We start from the raw sequence: 18,285 nt of genomic DNA on the forward strand, positions 1-18,285 counted from the left end.
GGGGGCCTGGAAAGTTTTAGAAATGGGATGTACAGGAATCAGGTCAGGAAATAACTGGAGGAGTGGGGAAGTAAGAGTAAACATTAAATGTGGTAATATAGCACATGCAACACCGTCTCTGGGACATAATTGCAGTCTGGGAGCTCACTACAGCACAGATTCAAAATCACCATGGGCTAAAGACTAAACTGAGTGGCAAAGAGCAAGACCTTGCAGCACTCTTGGGCTGGTTTCACAACTCTGGATTTGTATAATGCTCAGCCCAACGTCAAGGCCGTGGGACCCAGGAAAACATGCACAACAGTTAAAGGCAAATAAAAAATCTCTTATCTGGGTATGCAGAGGCCTCAGGATAAAATCTTGCAACCTCTGTACAACCCAACGATCACCTGCATCAACCTGGAAGAAATTTTTAAATGCTGACACAACCAGTTTTCATTTAAGTGTGTGCATTTTAGTGAGAAAAAATAAAGCTAACCAGTGAAACAGTGGTATGTCCCATAGAGAAAAATACAGTGGAGGGAGGGGAGAAAGTACGTTTTGGAAAATGACCAGTCTTACAGTACTCTGGGTACTTAGGGTACTCTGCTAAGGTGATTGAGCAAAGAGCCACGTGGATATCAGAAGAGGGAACGGGCTAGTGCTGCTTAGAATTTGTTTAACTTTCACCGAGGGCTCTGCAGTGTGTTTCTGGGTCGCTAAGAAAAGACAGGAATCACTGGCATGCCTAGACTTCGAACCAGGAAAAGAAATTTATTTCTTAGGTTCCGTGTCTGTGAGAAGTGCTTTAGGGCCGTGTTTTTCAAACCAGAGTCCAATGGCCCTTTGCATCAGCAACATCAGACATTCTAGTTTAATAAACGCAGGAACCAGAAATCGGGATTTTTCCAGTCCAAGGTCGACGCAGCTTAAGAACTAGACCTTTCCGAGGAGCCCGCATCCAGCACGCGGCCAGTTTCCACGCGGGTTGCTTGGTTCCGGCTGGCGCCTAACGTCATCAGGCAGCGCCGGAAGTGCCCTCGTGCTGCCTAGGAGACAGGACGCGGGCTCTGAGTCTGACAGAGCAGGGCCAGCCGCGCCCACCCGGTCGCCATGGAGCTGCCTCCAGGGCCGCGCGACGATCCCCACGCCTGGGACGATGACTCGGACCCGGAGCTGGAGCCTGACCCCGACGCGCAGGCCGAGGCTTACGTGGCCCGCGTGCTCAGTCCTCCAAAACTCGGGCTGGCACCCCCGCGCGCCCCTCCTTTGCCCGCGCCCACGGTGTCCTTTGGCTCTCTGGAACCGCGGGCCGCGTCCAAGGGCCCGACTGTGGCAGTTCCGGGCCTGCTGAGCCTACCCCCGGAGCTGCTGCTCGAGATCTGCGCCTACCTCGACGCGCGCCTCGTGCTCCATGTCCTGCCACGCGTTTGCCACGCGCTGCGCGACCTCGTGCGTGACCGTGTCACCTGGAGGCTACGCGCGCAGCGCCGCGTACGGGCTCCCTACCCAGTGGTGGAAGGTGCGCGCGCCCGGGGGTCGCCTGCCCAAGTCAGGCCTGGGGCGAGGGGGAAGGGGTCTAGGGTGTCATGAGCACACCCACTGGAGAAAACTCCCTGGCTGTCCTGGTTCAGGGTGGCTGAGGTAGTTACTGGTAGTACCAAAGCTCCTGACCTCTGGGTGAACCATGAGGCAGATACTTGGGATCCTGAGGCTATAGAAATCTACCTGGATAACTGGGGTCCCTGAACTCAAGATCCAATGATTCTCAGGCCGGGGGTTGCTACAGCGACTTAAAGTCTCAGGCTGTCAGGCTGCTCGGTGCTCAAAGTAAGACCAAGAATCCCCAGGTTCTGGGTGTAGATGCTAAGGCAGCAACTGGTAATGTAAAAGTCCCTTACCCCTAGAGTCTTGGCCTAGGTGAGGGTGAGACATGGACACAGGTCCAGAGCCTACAACCCTTGAACCTAAGCTATGGTTTAGAGGTTGGGATCTCTGATACCAGCAGTCACAGATCCTCAAGTTCAGGGTCTAACCTGTGATCTCAGACAAGGGCTGGTGGTCATTCCTTCTGCCACCAAAGTCTTTGGTCCCTAGAGGATAATGCAGCCTGCTGGTCTTGAATTGATGGGACTTTACTGAACAGCTTGATTAAAATATAGATGTTTGGGTCAAGGGCTTGGGTTCTGCTCCTTGACAAGGGTCCCAGGTTTGGGATACTGATTTTGGGGAACACTTCCATGAGTCTGGTTCAGGTGGCCAAAACAAGAAGGGTTAGTTATGTAGTCCTAACTCTTGTGCCCAGCCAAAGGGGTAGGGAGGGTGAAGCTGAGGTTGGACCACAGCCAGGGGTGAGGTAGGACTTTAACATCCTGAGGTTGGAGAATGAGGCCTGGGAAGGTGATCCTGGGGCTTCAGTTACCCAATATCTGGAAACGGTAAGGAGCAGCCTTAGACCTGCATGGCAGGTGGGTGGGCTGGTGGTCCCAAAGCTAGAGCCTGGGCTTCCTTGGGTGGGGTAAGGGATCCAAGTGGGATTCTCTCCAAGTCTTCTGCTCCCCAGAAGCCAGTGGTGAGCTTGGAAAGCTGTAGTGGGTGGCAGGGTTCCTGCCCACTGGGGACCCTGGTATTGCATCCCACAGAGGAGGACTTTGACTGGCCGACGGCCTGCATTGAGTTGGAGCAGCACCTGTCGCGTTGGGCAGATGATGGGCGCAGGGCTGAGTACTTCTGCCTAGCCGATGGGCACTTTGCTTCCATTGACTCGGTGCTGCTGCTTCAGGTGAGACAGGGGTTGGTGGAGGGCCTGGCAGTGGGGGGCCAGGGTGACCCCTACCACACCACCTCACTCCTCTCCCAGGGTGGGACACTCTGCCTGTCTGGCTCCCGAGATCGCAATGTCAACCTGTGGGACCTGCAGCAGCTGGGGGTGGAGCCCAGCAGGGTTCTGGTCAAGACCCTGGGGACCCAGAAGAACAGCACTCACAAGGTGAGGGGATAGGAGATCAGGCAAAGGTAGGAGCTAGGAGGCCTGGGCAGGCTACTGTGGCTGAGGGCATGGGTTTTGGCACCAGAGCTCATTGATTTATTTTTTTTTAATTTTTATTAATTTTTTTGGTTATGCTGGGTCTTCATTGCTGCACTCTGGCTTCTTCTAGTTGTGGCGAGCCGGGGCTACTCTTTGTTGAAGTGCTCAGGCTTCTCACTGCGGTGGCTTCTCTTGTTGCGAGGCACAGGCTCTAGGTGAGAGCAGGTTTATTTAGTAATTGCAGCACATGGGCTCAGTAGTTGCAGTGTGAGACTTTAGGGCGCATGGGCTTCAGTAGTTGTGGTGCATGGGTTTAGTTGCTTCTTGACATGTGGAATCTTCCCAGACCAGGAACTGAACCTGTGTCCCTTGCATTCGTAGGTGGATTTCTATCCACTGTGCCCCCAGGAAAGTTCCAGACCTCATAGATTTCAATCTTGGTCTGCTATTGTTTGTGTGACTTTGGGTAAAGTCAAAGTCATATATGACTTCTCTGGGCCTCACTTACTGCTTCTGTCCAGTGTCAATTAGGATGAGGTTGAATGAGGTGACTATGCATTAAGAGCTTCACTCAGGCTCATATAGAGTAGGTGCTCAGATGTCGGGTTTACAGATACGTGGAATCTAGTTCCCTGACCAGGGATCAAACCCAGGCCTCCTGCATTGGAGCCTTAGACATTGGACCACCACAGAATTTCTGTGGAGGTCCTATTCTTAATCACATTGTCATGTGGCCTCAACCTGTGCTGGTGCTAAGGCTCTGCAGTACTTGATTTAGGAACATTATTAGGTGGGGGTGTACATGTTTTGGGCTTCCCTGGTAGCTCAGCAGTAAAGAATCTGCCTGCAATGCAGGAGCCATGAGTTCGATCCCTGGGTCTGGAAGTTCCTCTGGAGAAAGAATGGCAATCCATTCAGTATTCTTGCCTGGATAATTCCATGGACAGAGAAGCCCGGTAGGCTACAGTCCATGGGATTTCAAAGAGTCGGACATGATTTAGCAAGTAAACCACAGCAACAACGTGCAGGTCTTTCGGTTCTGAAGTCAGACCCGCAGACCTGAGCTCTAATCTCTCCTCATGCTGACTCACTCTGGGTTCTGTGAAATGGGGAAGATCACAGGACATGGGTCTGGTCCCACAGGGCTGGGTGTGGTCACTGGCAGCGCTGGACCACCGAGTGTGCTCCGGTTCCTGGGACAGCACAGTGAAGCTCTGGGACATGGCGGCTGACGGGCAGCAGTTTGGCGAGATAAAGTGTGAGGGGACCTGGGCAGGAGGGCCTGGGTGGGCAGTGCTCTGTCCGGCCCCTTCCCCAGCTCTGTGGTCTGTGTGTCCCCAGGGGCAAGGCAGCTGTTCTGTGCCTGTCCTACCGGCCAGATATCCTGGTGACCGGCACCTATGACAAGAAGGTGACCGTCTACGATCCCAGAGGTGGGCCCTGGGGCCTAGGTGGGGAGAGCAGGGCTGCCTGGGGTCTCCAGGGTCATTTTGGGAAAAGAAACACTTGGTCCTCACAGTCTGACTTGGGTAACAATCACACAACCAGAGGCTGGCCACTCCAAGTGGCCTGTGTTGTGCTGGGGGCCACAGGGTGACTGCTGCGTGCGGATACTAGGGGCAGAGGAAGCCCTGTCTCCACGTGGGATGGGGTGATGGACTGGAAGGCCCCCAGAGGAAGCCACGGAGGATGGAGATCCGGGGTCCAGGGGGGCCTCCAAGGGGGCTCTGATGTTGCTTTCCTCCCTGGCCCCTCACCTGCAAAGTTGGCCCAGCCCTGCTGAAGAGCCGGCGGCTGCACTCCAGCGCCGTGCTGGCACTGCTGGCAGACGACCGGCACATCATCTCAGGCAGCGAGGACCACACGCTCGTGGTGTTTGACCGCCGGGCCAACAGTGTCCTGCAGCGGCTGCAGGTGGGCCATCCCCCGGGGGCCCAGGGGGCCGGGGCTGTGTGGAGTGGCCTGGACTGGCCTGAGCCACTCCATCTCCGTCCCTCCTGCAGCTGGACTCCTACCTGCTCTGCATGTCCTACCAGGAACCTCAGCTCTGGGCTGGCGATAACCAGGGCCTACTGCACGTCTTTGCCAACCGCAGTGGCTGCTTCCAGCTTGTCCGGGTCTGCCGAGGCCCTCGCCCCTGCCCGACTCTCCCTGGGCTGCCTCCCCGCCTCTTAACCCCTGGGGGGCAGTGGGGCACTGGCCTAGGGAGAGCCACACCTGAGTGTCACCTGTCCCTCCCTCCCCCAGTCCTTTGATGTGGGCCACAGGTCTCAGATCACGGGGATCAAGCACTCCCTGGGGGCCTTGTACACCACGTCCACCGACAAGACCATCCGGGTGAGGGCCCAGGACAGTGCCTCTTCTCTACCCACCCTCAACTGTCGGGGACACGTCCCATGACCTTTGCCCACTGCCCCTCACCAGGTACACGTGCCCACAGACCCACCAAGGACCATCTGCACTCGAAGCCATCACAATGTGCTGAATGGGGTAAGGCCCTGTCCCACGCGCCGCCCCCGCCCACCGAGAGCACCCCTGACTCCTCCTGTCCCTGTGCTCACAGATTTGTGCCGAGGGCAACCTGGTGGTGGCTGCCTCTGGGGGCCTGTCACTGGAGGTCTGGAGGCTGCAGGCCTGAGCAGGTGGATGTGGATGTGGGTCTGCCTACCGGCAGGTGGGGCCATGACCTCTGTTCTCGGGGGCGGGGACCTTCCCCCATGCTGGTGCTGCCTCTGCCCTGCCCCACAAGCCTATGGCACAAGGGGTCCTGGCCATGGCCATGTGGGGTCCCTGGGCTGGGCCCCACGCCAGGGGAGGTGAGCTTTGTGTTCCGGCCCACCCAAGGGGGCTGGTCCCCACCCTCGGGCCCTGTTTTTGTTATGATTTGGATGCAGGCTCTGCCTTGAGAGCAAAGAAATAAACCTGCTGTACTGGTGCTCCGGCCTGGAGTGTGAGCCTGGTGTCACCTGAGGGCTCTGTCCCTCCCTGCTTGGGGCCAGGGTACCAGGGGTGGGTGTGTGTCTGTGAGATGGGGCCTGAAAGCCTGGACGACAGCCACTGCTGTGTGTGCGTTTGTGGCGGGGGGGGGGGTGGGGGGGGCGGGGGGGGGGCAGGTTCTGGGTGCGCCTGCGCCTGCCCGGGTGCATTTCAGGGATCCTGTGTGCCTGAATGTCCCCAGGGAGGCCAGTCAGGCTGTATATGCGGTTTGCTGTTGTTGTTTAGTTGCTCAGTCGTGTCCGACTGTTTGTGACCCCATGGACTGTAGCCCTCCAGGCTCCTCTGTCTATGGGATTTCCAGGCAAGAATACTGGAGTGGGTTGCCATTTCCTTCTTCAGGGGATCTTCCCAACCCAGGGATCGAGACTGCGTCTCCTGTGCTTTCTGTGAGGGGGAGGGAGACACTTGAGAAGTGGCACTTGTCTGTATGATGGTACCTGCGTGTGTGAACTGTGTGTGTGTGTGTGTGTGTGTGTGTGTGTGTGACACGCACTGATACATAGATCGGGACTCTAACCCTGGGTGTTTGGGCAGAGGGACCGGGCATCTGCTAATGCTACCCCCTGGGCCGTGGGGAGGGGGGCAGTCAGGGAAGGGGTAGGTGAGGGAGGGGCATGCTCCTCTATTCAGGGTCCAGGGTGTGCCTCTGTGGCCGTGACCCTGGCGTGGGCGAGGAGGGAGGCTGGGCCAGGCACACCCCACACCTGGTCCCTACAAACCCAAAGTCCACCACGGAAGCTTGGCCAAGCCATGCCCTGAGGAGCACTCACTTCATCTTTATTGAGGCCCCCTGGGCGGTCCGGGCTGCAGGGTTCACAGGATGGCGCAGGGCTTCTTCTCCTTGAAGGGGTTGGTGGCGGCTGGGATGCCCATGAGAAAGGGGTCGCTCTTGGCCTGCTCTGTGCAGAACTGCAGCAGGTCGGTAGCTGCCTTGGATACCTGCAGACCAGCCCGGTTAGCCCGACCTGGGCTGGGCCGTCCACCTGCCCTGCTCTCTCAGATGCGCCCGCCTCACCCTGGTCCTCACCTTCACGCGGTCAATGCCTGCCTCCATCCGCAGCTGCTCCACGGCCCGGCGGGCTTGCCCAATGTCACTGCCAATGGTCACTTTGCTGGACATCTGAGGGAGGGTGAGCAGAGCCACAGGCAGCAGGCTGCACCCCAAACCCCAAGCTCCTGCCTCCTCCTATGTCCCTGGTGCCTGAGGCATGGGGGTGGCTGCTCCCCAACCCATCAGGACCATGTACCTCAACTGAAGACTCCGGCTGACTCCTGGCTGCTCGGTCCTCCTCCTGTGGCCCCACTCTGGAGCCCTCCCCCAGCCCAGCCTCTCCAACACCCCCCCAACCCCCCACAATGCCTGCAGAGACTTTGAAGCCAGGACATTCACGGAGTGAAATGTCACCAGTGGCAACAGCAGCTGCTGAGGCCAAAGGGGTCCCTGCCCCAGGAGGCCCAGTGGCTGCTCTGTCATGTGTCACCTTTACTGGGGGAGTGTAGGAGCCCCGGGCTCTCACAGATCTGCTTGATCCCCTGCTAACTGGCTCCTCCTCTGACGTGAGGAGGCACAGCGTGAACCCTGGTTCAGGTGCAGCCCTGCCTCTCCTGTGTCTGTCTATACTCATGACCCAGGGCCCTTATCCACAGATGACTCAATTCACTCACTTATACTGATGGCTTCCCCTGTGTCCCAAGCCCTTCCCTGACCTCTGACCCGCATGAGGACCCTCCTCCCTCCTCGGTCCATCACCCCCACCTCTCAGTTGTCTCTCACCTAACCTGGCCAAAGTTGGACTCTGGATCCTCTCCCCCAACCCCAAACCTCCATCCCCCAAATTCACCACCATCCACCCAACTGCCCTGGTTCCAATCTTTAACTCCTTTATTCCTTTCTTCCAGTATTCCTACATTTAATCCTTCATCAAGAGCCGTCAGAACAACTTTCTTTGTTTTTAATTAATAATTTTTTATTGGAATAGTTGATTTACAATGCTGGGTCAGTTTCTGCGCAGCAAAGTGAATCAGTTATACATACACATATATCCAGTTTTTTTTTTTTTAATATTCTCTTCCATATAGGTCATTACAGAGTATTGAACAGAGCTCACCGTGCAGTTTATAGATGAACTTTCAAATTAGGTTGTCAGACTGGTCACTTCTCCCCACCCTGTTGGTAGCATTGGGGTCCTGCCCCCCCATCTCAGTTTGCCTGGACCAGTGCAGTTGCCTGGTCTCCCCTGCCCTGCACAGCCTGACCCCATTCTACTCCAGTAAGTCAGTGGGATCTGTTAAATCACATTACAACATGGATGAAACTTGAGGACATTCTGCTAAGTGAGATAAGCCAGTCACAAAATGACAGCTAATACATGATTCCCCTTATGTGAGGTAGGAGTAGTCAAATCCCAGAAAGCAGAATGCCAGTTGCTGAGGAAAAAGGGGGATGGGGAGTTGTGTTTAATGGGTACAAAGTTTCAGTTTGGGAAGATGAAAGAGTTCTTGAGATGAAGGAGGTGATGGTTGTATAACAATGTAAAGGTACTTAATGCTTCTGAACTGTGGACTTAAACATGGTTACAGTGGGGGACTTCCCTGTGGTCGTGGCTAAGACTCCACATTCCCAATGCAGGGGGCCTGGGTTCAATCCCAGGGAACTAGATCCTTCCTGCCATGACTAAAGATACAACATGTTGCAAGCAAGACCCAGTGCAGTCAAATAAGTATCTTTCAAAGAAGAGACAGACTACAGAGCTTTCTTTCTTAAAAAAAAAAAAAAAAAAAGTTACAATGTTAATTTCATGTTATGTGTATTCTACCACAGTTTTATAAATTGGAGAAAATAAATCAGTTTTTCATTTTAAAAACTCTCCTATGGTTTCTCAGCCCCTGAGAATAAAACCCACCCTCCTTACTACAGCCCACAGGGCCCTGCCTGGTCTGGCACCTACTGTCCTCTCTGAATCCTTTTCAATCCCTCCTTCATTCTTCATGGATCACCTTGACGTCTTTGTGTGTGTTTCATCCATTTTTGCTGAGATCCCAGTGTGTGCCCAGCACTGCACAGACTGAAAAGAATAGCAGTGAAACCAGACATGATCCTGCCTTCACAGAGCTGGATGGCAGGGAGGGATGAACAGCAGCAAACAGAATATATCCTGCACTGTGAAAAACAAAAGCAAGGTAAGAGCAAGAGCAGGTGGTCAGGGCAGGCCTCTTGGAGGAGGTGACATTTGGATTGAGGCCCAGAGGAGGAGGAGCTGGGGAAGCAGGTGTTCCAGGCAGAGAGAGCAGCAAGTGCATTGCCCCTTGGTCAGCAAAGAGCTTACTGGGCTCTAGAACAGTCAGGTTAGTGGAGCTGGAGAAAAGTGAGTGTGGCCAAGTGGTAGGGGATGAGGGTAGGCAAGTCAGTGCCTTCTTAGGCCACAGGTTAGAACCCGAGTATTACTCTTACTGGGAAGCCACAATAAGAGGGTTTTTCTTTAAAAAATTATTTATTATTTTTGGCAGTGCTGGAATATTTCTACCTCATTGCTACCCGGTCTCTGGGTACTCTTCATTGTGGTGTGGAGGCTTCTCATTTTGGTGGCTTCTTGCAAAGCATGGGCTCTAGGGCACGTGGGTTTCAGTAGTTGTGGCTCCCAGGCTCAATATTGTGGCACATGGGCTTAGTTGCTCGGAGGCATGTGGCATCTTTCCGACCCAGGTGTCAAACCCGTGTCTCCTGCATTGGCAGATGAATTCTTTACCACTGAGACACCAGGGAAGCACACAGTATATAGTGCAGACTCCATAAATTGTAGAGTGAGTGATTACAGGGGTCTCACTGGACTAAACCCTATGCATGGTTAGGAGGACCCATAAGATCATAGACCCCCACCCTCTAGCATCTCACAGGCTCGCTAGAGGGAAAGAGATATCAGCCCTGGGTCCCACAGGAGATCCCTGACCCAGAGGAAAGTCAAGGAAGACTTCAAAGAGGATATGGCAGCTCAGCTGCCAGAGACAGAAGACCAGGGGTTATGCTGCATATGGAGGCTCAGGAGACTTGCAAGACACGAACAGCGATCACTGTTCCAATTTGACGAGAGACTCTCCGAGGCAGAAACTGTCTGATACCTCCTGGTGATTCGAATTCCGTCTAACGGCAACGTCTGAGAAACCATTCTCTCTCTGAGAGGGTAGACACGAACCGGTAAGCTCCACGCAACGCGGTGGGTTTCCAGCAGGCGGCAGTAAAAGTAAAAATCATTCATCGGCGGCTGGGAACATACGGAATATAAATAATGGCTCCCCGCGGCTTCCGTATTACGGACTGTACAAGACAAGATGGCCGCACCCTTGATTCCGGGCGTGGCGGGTCATGTGATTAAACATCTTCCGGCCCTCCCCAGGTTTTCCCCAGGCCTTGAATCTCCTACTGAAGTGCGTGCCGGGGCCTAGAGCAGTTCGAGGCCGCCAGAGGGCTGGCCTGGGGCGGCTCTGACTTGAGAGTGCAGCTGCAGGACAATGGAGGGTCCCCAGGAGAGGGAGGTGCCCGCGGCGGCACTGGCCGCCGTGCTGAAGCACAGTTCGGCACTGCCGTTCGAGACCGCGCAGGTCCGGGGCTACGACTTCAACCGTGGCGTGGACTATCGCGCACTGCTAGAGGCTTTCAGCACCACTGGTTTCCAAGCCACCAACTTCGGGCGCGCGGTACAGCAAGTCAACGCCATGGTGAGGCCTGGGTGAGGCTTCCTGGGTTGAGGGGGCGTGGCCTCCAGTAGCACCCTGCGGTGGCTGGGGGCGGGACTTCTCTGGGAGGTGTGTTCTTCGTCCAATAGTGGGAGAGAGTATGGGGCCCGGGAGTTTTGTGCTGGGGAGTGGTTGGGACTGATTCTGGGGCGGGGCGGGGGCGGGGAGCGGGCGTTATAGGTAACAGGTGAAAGTATTATGGAAGGGGCGGAGCCTGGGCTAGAGAGTGCATTTGAGCCAGGAATTGGAGGTGGACCCTTACACCCGCCCGGACCTGAGCTTGGGTTTGCTTTTCCCGGTGGGGAGAGGGGTCGGGCCTGAAAAAGTGATGCTCTCGGATTCCTGAAAAGGGGCAAAGCCTAAGCATGTGACCTGAGACTTGGGCTGTGAACAGGGCGGAGCCTACACAGGGGTGTTCCTTCCCCTGTACCAGGTAGAAGTGTTTCTCTGTCCCTGAGTGGTCAGAGCCTGGGCGGGGAGTCTGACACCAAAACCCGCCGCGGGTCCTTGGGGTGGAATTTGGGGCCAGAGGTTAATTCAACTCTGCCCTTACCTAGATAGAGAAGAAACTCGAGCCGCTATCCGAGGATGAAGACCAACATGCAGACTTGACGCAGAGCCGACGCCCACTCACCGGCTGCACCATTTTTCTGGGCTACACATCCAACCTCATCAGTTCAGGCATCCGTGAGACTATCCGTTACCTCGTGCAGCACAACATGGTGGGACCTGGTGGGGGTGTGGCCTTGGGCTCTCTGGGTCTTAATGGGCAATAAGGTTACTGGTCATTTAAGTGAGACAGGAAGATATGGGTCAGTTTTGTTTTGCAGCAGAGCTCCCCACAGGGGTCAATGGATAAGAGTTGGGAGTTAGGAGTTCTGCTTGGGATAACTTCACTGCCTTGTGGCTGCAGGTGGACGTCTTGGTGACCACAGCTGGGGGTGTGGAGGAGGATTTCATCAAGTGCTTGGCGCCCACATACCTGGGCGAGTTCAGCCTCAGGGGGAAGGAGCTACGTGAGAACGGGATCAACAGGTGGGTGGGTGGGGGCTGAGCGGTGCTGAGTAAGGGAGGCAGGCTGAGGGTCCTGGGCCCTGATGCCCATCCACCTTCTGTCCCCAGGATTGGGAACTTGCTGGTGCCCAATGACAATTACTGCAAGTTTGAGGACTGGTTGATGCCCATTCTGGACCAGATGGTGCTGGAGCAGAACACAGAGGTGAGGCTGGAGCAACCTGGGGCTGGGGGAGGGTGCGTCAGGGGAGGCGCTGCTGCCTGAAGCCACTGTCTCCTCCTAGGGTGTGAAGTGGACACCTTCCAAGATGATCGCCCGGCTTGGCAAGGAGATAAACAACCCAGAGTCCGTGTATTACTGGGCCCAGAAGGTGAGGGACCGGCGGGGGCAAAAATGCCAGGCTTTGGCATGTGTTGTTTCATTTTCACAGCCACCTGGGTAGTTGGTACTAGTCTCCTCATCCCTGCTCCTACATAAGGAGCCTCAGAAACAGAGAAGTTAGGCAGTTTGTCTGAGGTCCCACAGCTATTGACTGTGGATCTGGCATTCTGGCTCTACTCCTAGACTGCTGGGAAGCAGTTGGGCAATACTTAGCAGCTCCCATGGGGACTCTTGGAAGGCCCCATGCTCCTCAGAGGCTCTGGGGTCCAGCAATCAGAAAAACAAGAACTACCATTCTTCATGTGCCAGGCCCAAGTGAAGTTAAGCTCTCTGCCCAGAATCAGGCAGAGAGGAAACACCTGCAGGCTGCACCTACAGGGCTTAGATCTGGTCCCCCTCCTGTCTTGCTCTTTCCTAGAACCATATTCCTGTGTTGAGCCCGGCACTCACAGATGGCTCGCTGGGTGACATGATCTTCTTCCACTCCTATAAGAACCCAGGTCTGGTCCTGGACATTGTTGAGGGTAAGATGTTGGGGCCGCAGAGGAGCAAGGGAGGAGGGCTGCCTGGGCCTGCGGTGGCCTGACTCAGCCCTCTCCCCCAGACCTCAAGCTCATCAACACACAGGCCATCTTCGCCAAGCGTACGGGGATGATCATCCTGGGTGGTGGCATGGTCAAGCACCACATTGCCAATGCCAACCTCATGGTGAGCAGGGATGCAGACTGTGTGGCCCCTAGTGGGGGGTGGTACACGTGCCTGCTGTGCAGACAGGTCTGTGTACTAGGCCCATGCCATGTGCTGGGAAACAGTTGTGGACTAGACAAGCCAAGATACCTGCCCTCCTGGAACTGATGTTCTAGTGGGGAGATGAACAGCAAACCAGTGACAAGGTGACATGTACATCAGGTGGCAGTATTGGCTACAAAGAAGAATCAGGGATGACGACGAGAGGGCAGGAGAAAGGCATGCTATTCAGAAAAGGGAACGCTTCCTGGGACGTGTGACCTGTGAGCAGAGGTTTTTCAGGGGCTGCTCCCACGAACCATGTGGTTAACTTAGGGAGTGGGCGTGAGATGAGTTTCTGGCAGGACTGGCCAGTGCAAAGGTTCTGAGGTGCCTGATGTAGGCACATCTTGGAGGCCAGTGAAGGGGAGAGTGAGAGGAGGTGAGGCCAGAGGTGACAGCCACAAAGTGCAAGGCTTTGAGGGCCACTCAGGTGCTCATAGGCACCTTCTGGCTGCTGTGTGGGGAACAAACAGTGGGACTGGGGTGGGGACCATAGAGAGGGAAGAGGTATGGAAGTCTTCTCTAGAGTTGGTGGCAGATGTGGGTGGGCTCTTGCTACCTAGGTGAGTCTGGAGCAAAGCCGCCCACTGCCCAGCATCCCATGACACTCCCACTTGGCCCAGTTATTGACATGGAGCCCTTCCCTTGGAGTGAAGGCCACCAAGGGCTTCCTTTATCTGGGACACATCCCTGTGCCTTTAGCTAGTGTCCTGCCCTGGAGTCTGGCTGACCAGCCCATCCTGTCCCTCCCCACAGCGGAATGGCGCTGACTATGCCGTCTACATCAACACTGCCCAGGAGTTTGATGGCTCTGACTCAGGCGCCCGGCCGGATGAAGCTGTCTCATGGGGCAAGATCCGGATGGATGCACAGCCTGTCAAGGTGAGGGTCGGCCAGCCAGCTGGAGCACAGGGTCTCCTAGGCTGCAGCTGTGGATCCTCTGGCTCACCTGGGTTCTCTCCATAGGTCTATGCTGATGCCTCCTTGGTCTTCCCGCTGCTTGTGGCTGAAACCTTTGCCCAGAAGGTAGATGCCTTCATGCCCGAGAAGAATGAGGACTGAACACTGGACGGTGCAGCCCCAGGGAGGCCTCACCCCCCTCCTCTATTTATTAGTTTGCAGACCCAGCCCCTCCCCACTTCTTGGTCAGCAGCATGTCTAGAATAAATGATCTCAGCAGTCCTCCTTAGGCTGTGTCTCTGTCCTTGGCAGTGGGTCCCCTGGCTTCAGCCTGGGGCACCTTCAGCCTCGTAGGTCTCCTCCCGCCAGCACTGGATGCTGCCCCCCATGGCAGTCAGCAGGCAGGGCTCTGTGGGGTGGTAGGTCAGCGATTGCACCACACCAGGACCCACAGGCAGGGCCAGCGCCAGGGCACCCTGTGGAGCGAGGGGTGGGCAGTGGTCATCAGTGTGTCTCCCTCCTCCTGGCCGCCTCTCCCCTGGTTTCCATTATAATGCTTCTAATTGCTTCCCAGACATTGCAAACTTAATCAGTCCCAAACTGAGCCCATCAGTCAGTTGTCCTTCCAGGTGCTCAGGTCAGACACCTTGGATCTTCCTCATACATCTCAAGTCCTTTTGTCAGTAAATCCTCTTGGCTCTGCCTTTAGACTGTGCCCAGAGATTGCCATCTGGGCTCCACCAGCCCACCTGAGAGCCTCAATGCTCCCTCCTTTTATTACCCTGCAGTCAAGTCTCAACATATTGGGTTCTTCTCTCCACCTGCAAAATGTCCTTTCACGTGCCCTCCCTTGCAGGATGACTGCCAGTCTACTGGACCCTCGAGACGTAGGCAAAACCTTGGTGCCTTCTGAGTTCCCAAAGGGAGAGCTGGCTCCTCAACTCTCCAGGGCCCTCCAGTTCCTTCATCCTCTAAGGGGCTTCTGTAGCCAAGCCCCAGCCCTGACCCCATGAAGTCTAGCTGGTCAGTTCCCATTCTGACGTCCCCACCAGGCTGAGACACATCAGGACAGAGCTCACAGGGCTCACGGGGGGAAATCACAGGGATGCTCAGACGTGGCTCCGATTTCCTGAACAACTACAGCCCCATCTCACCTGGGGTGAGATGCCATCACCACCCTCCCTCCCCGAGGGTCAGTCCCAGTGGCCCCACCTGACCTGGATCCTGCTGCCACCACTGCCATCCACAGCACTTCCATTTCCTGACCGATACATGGGCGCCACACCTCCAAGCTTTGGCATGTGCTGTGCTCTTTGCCAGGACTGCCCTTCTTTCTTCATTCTCTCATTCCTTCTAGCCCCCAGTTCTAACAGAACACCACCCCCCCTTCAGGCCTGAGAGTGACTCAGGTAAGGACAAGGCAGGCACCCCAGCGTGGAGTGGGGGTGGGGAGGCTCACTTCCACCAGGTCCCAGAAGAACACCTTCCCGTCCTCAGAACAGCTGACCACATGTGTATCGCGCTCGCTCAGGCAGCAGTCCAGCTTATACTCCTTGTTCTTATGGCCCGTGTACCTGGGGGTGAGTGGAGTCAGAGCGGGTGTTAGGGGCGGGCTTCACTGGGGGTGGGGGAGGGGCCCCACGCTCCTGAGGACTCACTCGCCCAGCAGCTCCCCTGTGTCCTTGTCCAGAAGCCGCAAGGTAGAGTCTAGGCTGGACACCAGGGTGCACTGGCCATCCCGGCTGAAGCAGATGCAGGTGATGGGGCCTGGGGGCAGGGGAGGGCAGGCATGTCAGGCTGGGTCCCCTGGGCTGTCCCCACCTTCCTTCCCTGCCTGCCTCCCAGCACCAGCCACACTCACTGCCCACGTAGTCTGAGAAGAGCTGCCCCATCCTCAGGTCATAGCGCCTCACCCGGCCATCTACGGAACTGCAAGACAGGGCGGCTGCAGCTGAAGCACTTGCAGGGGCCTGTAGGTCCAGGGTGCCAGCTTTGGTGTCCCTGTATCCTCTTCACCTGGCCAGGGGCCCGAGGGCAAGGCTAGCACCTATCCTTCCCAGTACCCTTCACTGTCACGTCATGCTTAGGATCGGCCACGGAAAACACACTGACGTGAACTCAAGAGTGGAATTCTGGGTCTTCCCAGGTGGTCCAGTGGCTAAGACTCTGAGTTCTCCATGCAGGGGGCCTGGGTTCAATCCCTGGTCAGAGAACTACATCCAACATGCTGCAACTAAGACCCGATGCAGCCAAATAAGTAAATTAAAAATAAATATAAAAAAAAAAAGTGGAATTCTGAGGCAATGGCTTTAAGACACAGACCCAAGGGCCAATCAAGTCCCATTCCATCTGTTTCTGCTTTCCACTGAGCTCCCTCTCTGGGCCAGACCCTGTACAGAGACTTGGAACACAGCTGCTACCAAGCCAGGAGCACTTGCTGCCAAAGTGGAACCTCGTGGACTGAGGGGCATCAGCTCCCAGGAGGTGACACTGGAATTGAGGCTTGAGGCTGAGAAAGGAGCCAACCATGTTCAGTTCAAGGGGGGGATGTGTGGGAACTGGGTGGGCTGACAGGCCAAGCAGTCCAAACACCCCCAGTGGTGGGATCAGCACTCCCTCAGGTTGTGGGAACACTTGGGCAGCCCTGCATGGGAATTTTTTTTTTTTTTAATTGTCTCCTGCAGCTAGACTGTCAAATCTATGTAGGCAGGGGTTTTCCTTGTTTTTCTATCTTGTTCACTGCTGTATGCTGACTAAAAATGGGACCTGTAGGAGGTGCTCAGATACACTCCAAGTAGTATAGAACAGTCCAGGTGGAGAAAGGGCAATTGCATGTCGGTCCCAGAGTGGAAGCATGTGTGGTATATTTAACAGAAATTAGCTGCAATCCTTTGGCCACCTGATGCCAAGAGCCGACTCATTGGAAAAGACACTGATGCTGGGAAAGATTGAGGGCAAGAGAAGGGTGCGACAGAGAATGAGATAGTTGGATGGCATCACTGACTCAACGGACAAGAGTTTGAGCAAACTCCAGAAGATAGTGAAGGACAGGGAAGCCTGGAGTGCTACAGTGCATGGGGTCAAAAAGAGTTGGACACGACTTAGTGTCTGAACAACAACCACATAAAAGCTGAGAGCACAACAGAGACCAGACCATGCAGGGCCTTATGAGCACAATGAGGAGAGTAGATTTTTTAATCTAAATACAGAGACAACTGTGAACCTCGGTGGCACCTGGTGAGCGACAAGGTCCTGGTCCCACTCACCCTGCGAGGACCTCATGGTCTGACACCTTCACGCTGGATATACCATCTCTGGCTTCGTCCAGTGTCTGTACTGGCTCAGGTTTCCGAGAGCGACAGTCCCAGCAGCGGATGGTGGAATCGATAGAGCCTGTAAGGCCAGCATGAAGGTGGATCAGGTTTAGAGGGCGGAGGCAGTCTCCTGGGCCCACCTGCCAAGGCCCTGGACTCACCAGACAGGATAACTGTGGCCTCTTCATTAAACTGCACTGTGTTCACCTTCTGTGAAACAGGAACTGCCGCTTAGAGGATGAGGACAAAAGCAGGGTTCCCAGTGCAAGTTAAAGCAAGGGAAAAAGGTTAAGGGTAAGGGAGATCAAAGAGTTGGGGGGAACTCCAAGGATGGGGCTTGATGAAGTGGGGGCCATGGGGAAGGATCCTTGCGCTGTAATTGCGTGGGTGGGGGGGGTGCGGAGCGGATCCCTGTTACCACCCACATGCTAATCAGATTTGCTTTAATGAGACCCCTTCTTGCTTGCACTCACCCCCGCGTGGCCCCGGAATTTCCGCACGACTTGCCCTGACGCCACATCCCACAGCACCACCGCCTTGTCCCCACCTCCAGAGCAAAGACTGCTGTTATCAAAGGAGCTAGAAGGCAGAGCACGGAATATTTAGCATCTACTTCTGTTCCTGGCCTCAGCGCCCCGATCCCGCCTTGGCCCCCCGGCTCACCCAGCCGCATCCAGCACCTCGTAGCCGTGGCCGCTGTACGTCCGCAGTAACGTCCCCCGCAGCGGGTTCCACAGCTTCAGGGTCTTGTCGCTGCCGCAAGTCAGACAGTAATTGCCATCCACTGGGGAATACCAGGGGGGGTTACTGGGCCGTCGACCTTAGGAGGCGGGAGGAGGACTCGGAAAGATCAAGGCGCTCACCATTAAATCGCACAGCTCGAACCGCCCCCTGCCCGCAGTCCAACGTCTTCAACCGTTTCTGCGGCAGCTCGGGGCCCCGCGGTTTTGGCTCAGGGAAAGCCATCCCTCGGCTTCCCCTTCCTCGCCACCTTACACGCGCCGGCACGGAAGCATTCCTTGCCCTGGGAGGGTGTAACCTTATTATTGTCCTCCATAGTCTACTTCCTACTTCTCACTTCCGGGTTCTACATTTAGGCTCTTTGGAAATAGTGTTGGAAACACTGAAACTTGTCTCCAGCTTCCTAGTTT

The 18,285-nt window shown here is 55.6% G+C and overlaps 4 protein-coding genes across 5 annotated transcripts; 2 read left to right on the forward strand and 2 right to left on the reverse strand.

The window, feature by feature from the left end:
• The first annotated feature begins 39 nt into the window (after positions 1-39).
• On the forward strand, positions 40-5,943 carry FBXW9 (F-box and WD repeat domain containing 9). 2 transcript variants are annotated; one of them, NM_001038151.2, is given in 10 exon segments: positions 1,027-1,501; positions 2,622-2,761; positions 2,840-2,968; positions 4,151-4,263; positions 4,349-4,440; positions 4,773-4,921; positions 5,011-5,124; positions 5,255-5,344; positions 5,432-5,497; positions 5,571-5,943. In NM_001038151.2, coding segments are annotated over 10 exon segments (1,377 nt in total). In that variant the 5' UTR covers positions 1,027-1,092; the 3' UTR covers positions 5,646-5,943.
• An 874-nt stretch (positions 5,944-6,817) lies between these two features.
• On the reverse strand, positions 6,818-7,124 carry GNG14 (G protein subunit gamma 14). The gene is made up of 2 exons (NM_001195624.1): positions 7,032-7,124; positions 6,818-6,943 (listed from the first exon to the last, which is right to left on the reverse strand). The coding sequence occupies exons 1-2, from the start codon at positions 7,122-7,124 to the stop codon at positions 6,818-6,820; spliced, it is 219 nt and encodes a 72-aa protein (NP_001182553.1).
• Positions 7,125-10,172: 3,048 nt separating this feature from the next.
• Positions 10,173-14,083, forward strand: DHPS (deoxyhypusine synthase). Its single transcript, NM_001003657.1, is given in 9 exon segments — positions 10,173-10,717; positions 11,293-11,457; positions 11,649-11,770; positions 11,858-11,954; positions 12,034-12,120; positions 12,550-12,655; positions 12,736-12,839; positions 13,677-13,802; positions 13,887-14,083. Coding segments are annotated over 9 exon segments (1,110 nt in total). The 5' UTR covers positions 10,173-10,510; the 3' UTR covers positions 13,983-14,083.
• On the reverse strand, positions 13,994-18,155 carry WDR83 (WD repeat domain 83). The gene is made up of 9 exons (NM_001079650.2): positions 17,998-18,155; positions 17,798-17,918; positions 17,608-17,713; positions 17,296-17,344; positions 17,087-17,213; positions 15,682-15,749; positions 15,479-15,587; positions 15,280-15,394; positions 13,994-14,296 (listed from the first exon to the last, which is right to left on the reverse strand). Exons 1-9 carry the CDS (start codon positions 18,098-18,100, stop codon positions 14,147-14,149), a joined length of 948 nt encoding a protein of 315 aa, NP_001073118.1. The 5' UTR covers positions 18,101-18,155; the 3' UTR covers positions 13,994-14,146.
• Between the last annotated feature and the right edge of the window lie 130 nt (positions 18,156-18,285).

Source organism: Bos taurus, chromosome 7 (assembly GCF_002263795.3).
Source record: "Bos taurus isolate L1 Dominette 01449 registration number 42190680 breed Hereford chromosome 7, ARS-UCD2.0, whole genome shotgun sequence".
Taxonomy (NCBI): Eukaryota; Metazoa; Chordata; class Mammalia; order Artiodactyla; family Bovidae; genus Bos; species Bos taurus.

Coding starts and splice junctions, on each gene's coding strand:
- GNG14 (NM_001195624.1), bottom strand. CDS start 7,124: ATGTCCAGCAAAGTGACCATTGGCAGTGACATTGGGCAAGCCCGCCGG. Junction 6,944..7,031: donor CAGGCATTGACCGCGTGAAG/GTGAGGACCAGG, acceptor GCTGGTCTGCAG/GTATCCAAGGCAGCTACCGA.
- WDR83 (NM_001079650.2), bottom strand. CDS start 18,100: ATGGCTTTCCCTGAGCCAAAACCGCGGGGCCCCGAGCTGCCGCAGAAA. Junction 17,919..17,997: donor TCGAGCTGTGCGATTTAATG/GTGAGCGCCTTG, acceptor GGTATTCCCCAG/TGGATGGCAATTACTGTCTG. Junction 17,714..17,797: donor GAGGTGCTGGATGCGGCTGG/GTGAGCCGGGGG, acceptor TCTGCCTTCTAG/CTCCTTTGATAACAGCAGTC.
- FBXW9 (XM_005208674.5), top strand. CDS start 1,093: ATGGAGCTGCCTCCAGGGCCGCGCGACGATCCCCACGCCTGGGACGAT. Junction 4,441..4,772: donor GACCGTCTACGATCCCAGAG/GTGGGCCCTGGG, acceptor TCACCTGCAAAG/TTGGCCCAGCCCTGCTGAAG. Junction 5,125..5,254: donor GCTGCTTCCAGCTTGTCCGG/GTCTGCCGAGGC, acceptor TCCCTCCCCCAG/TCCTTTGATGTGGGCCACAG.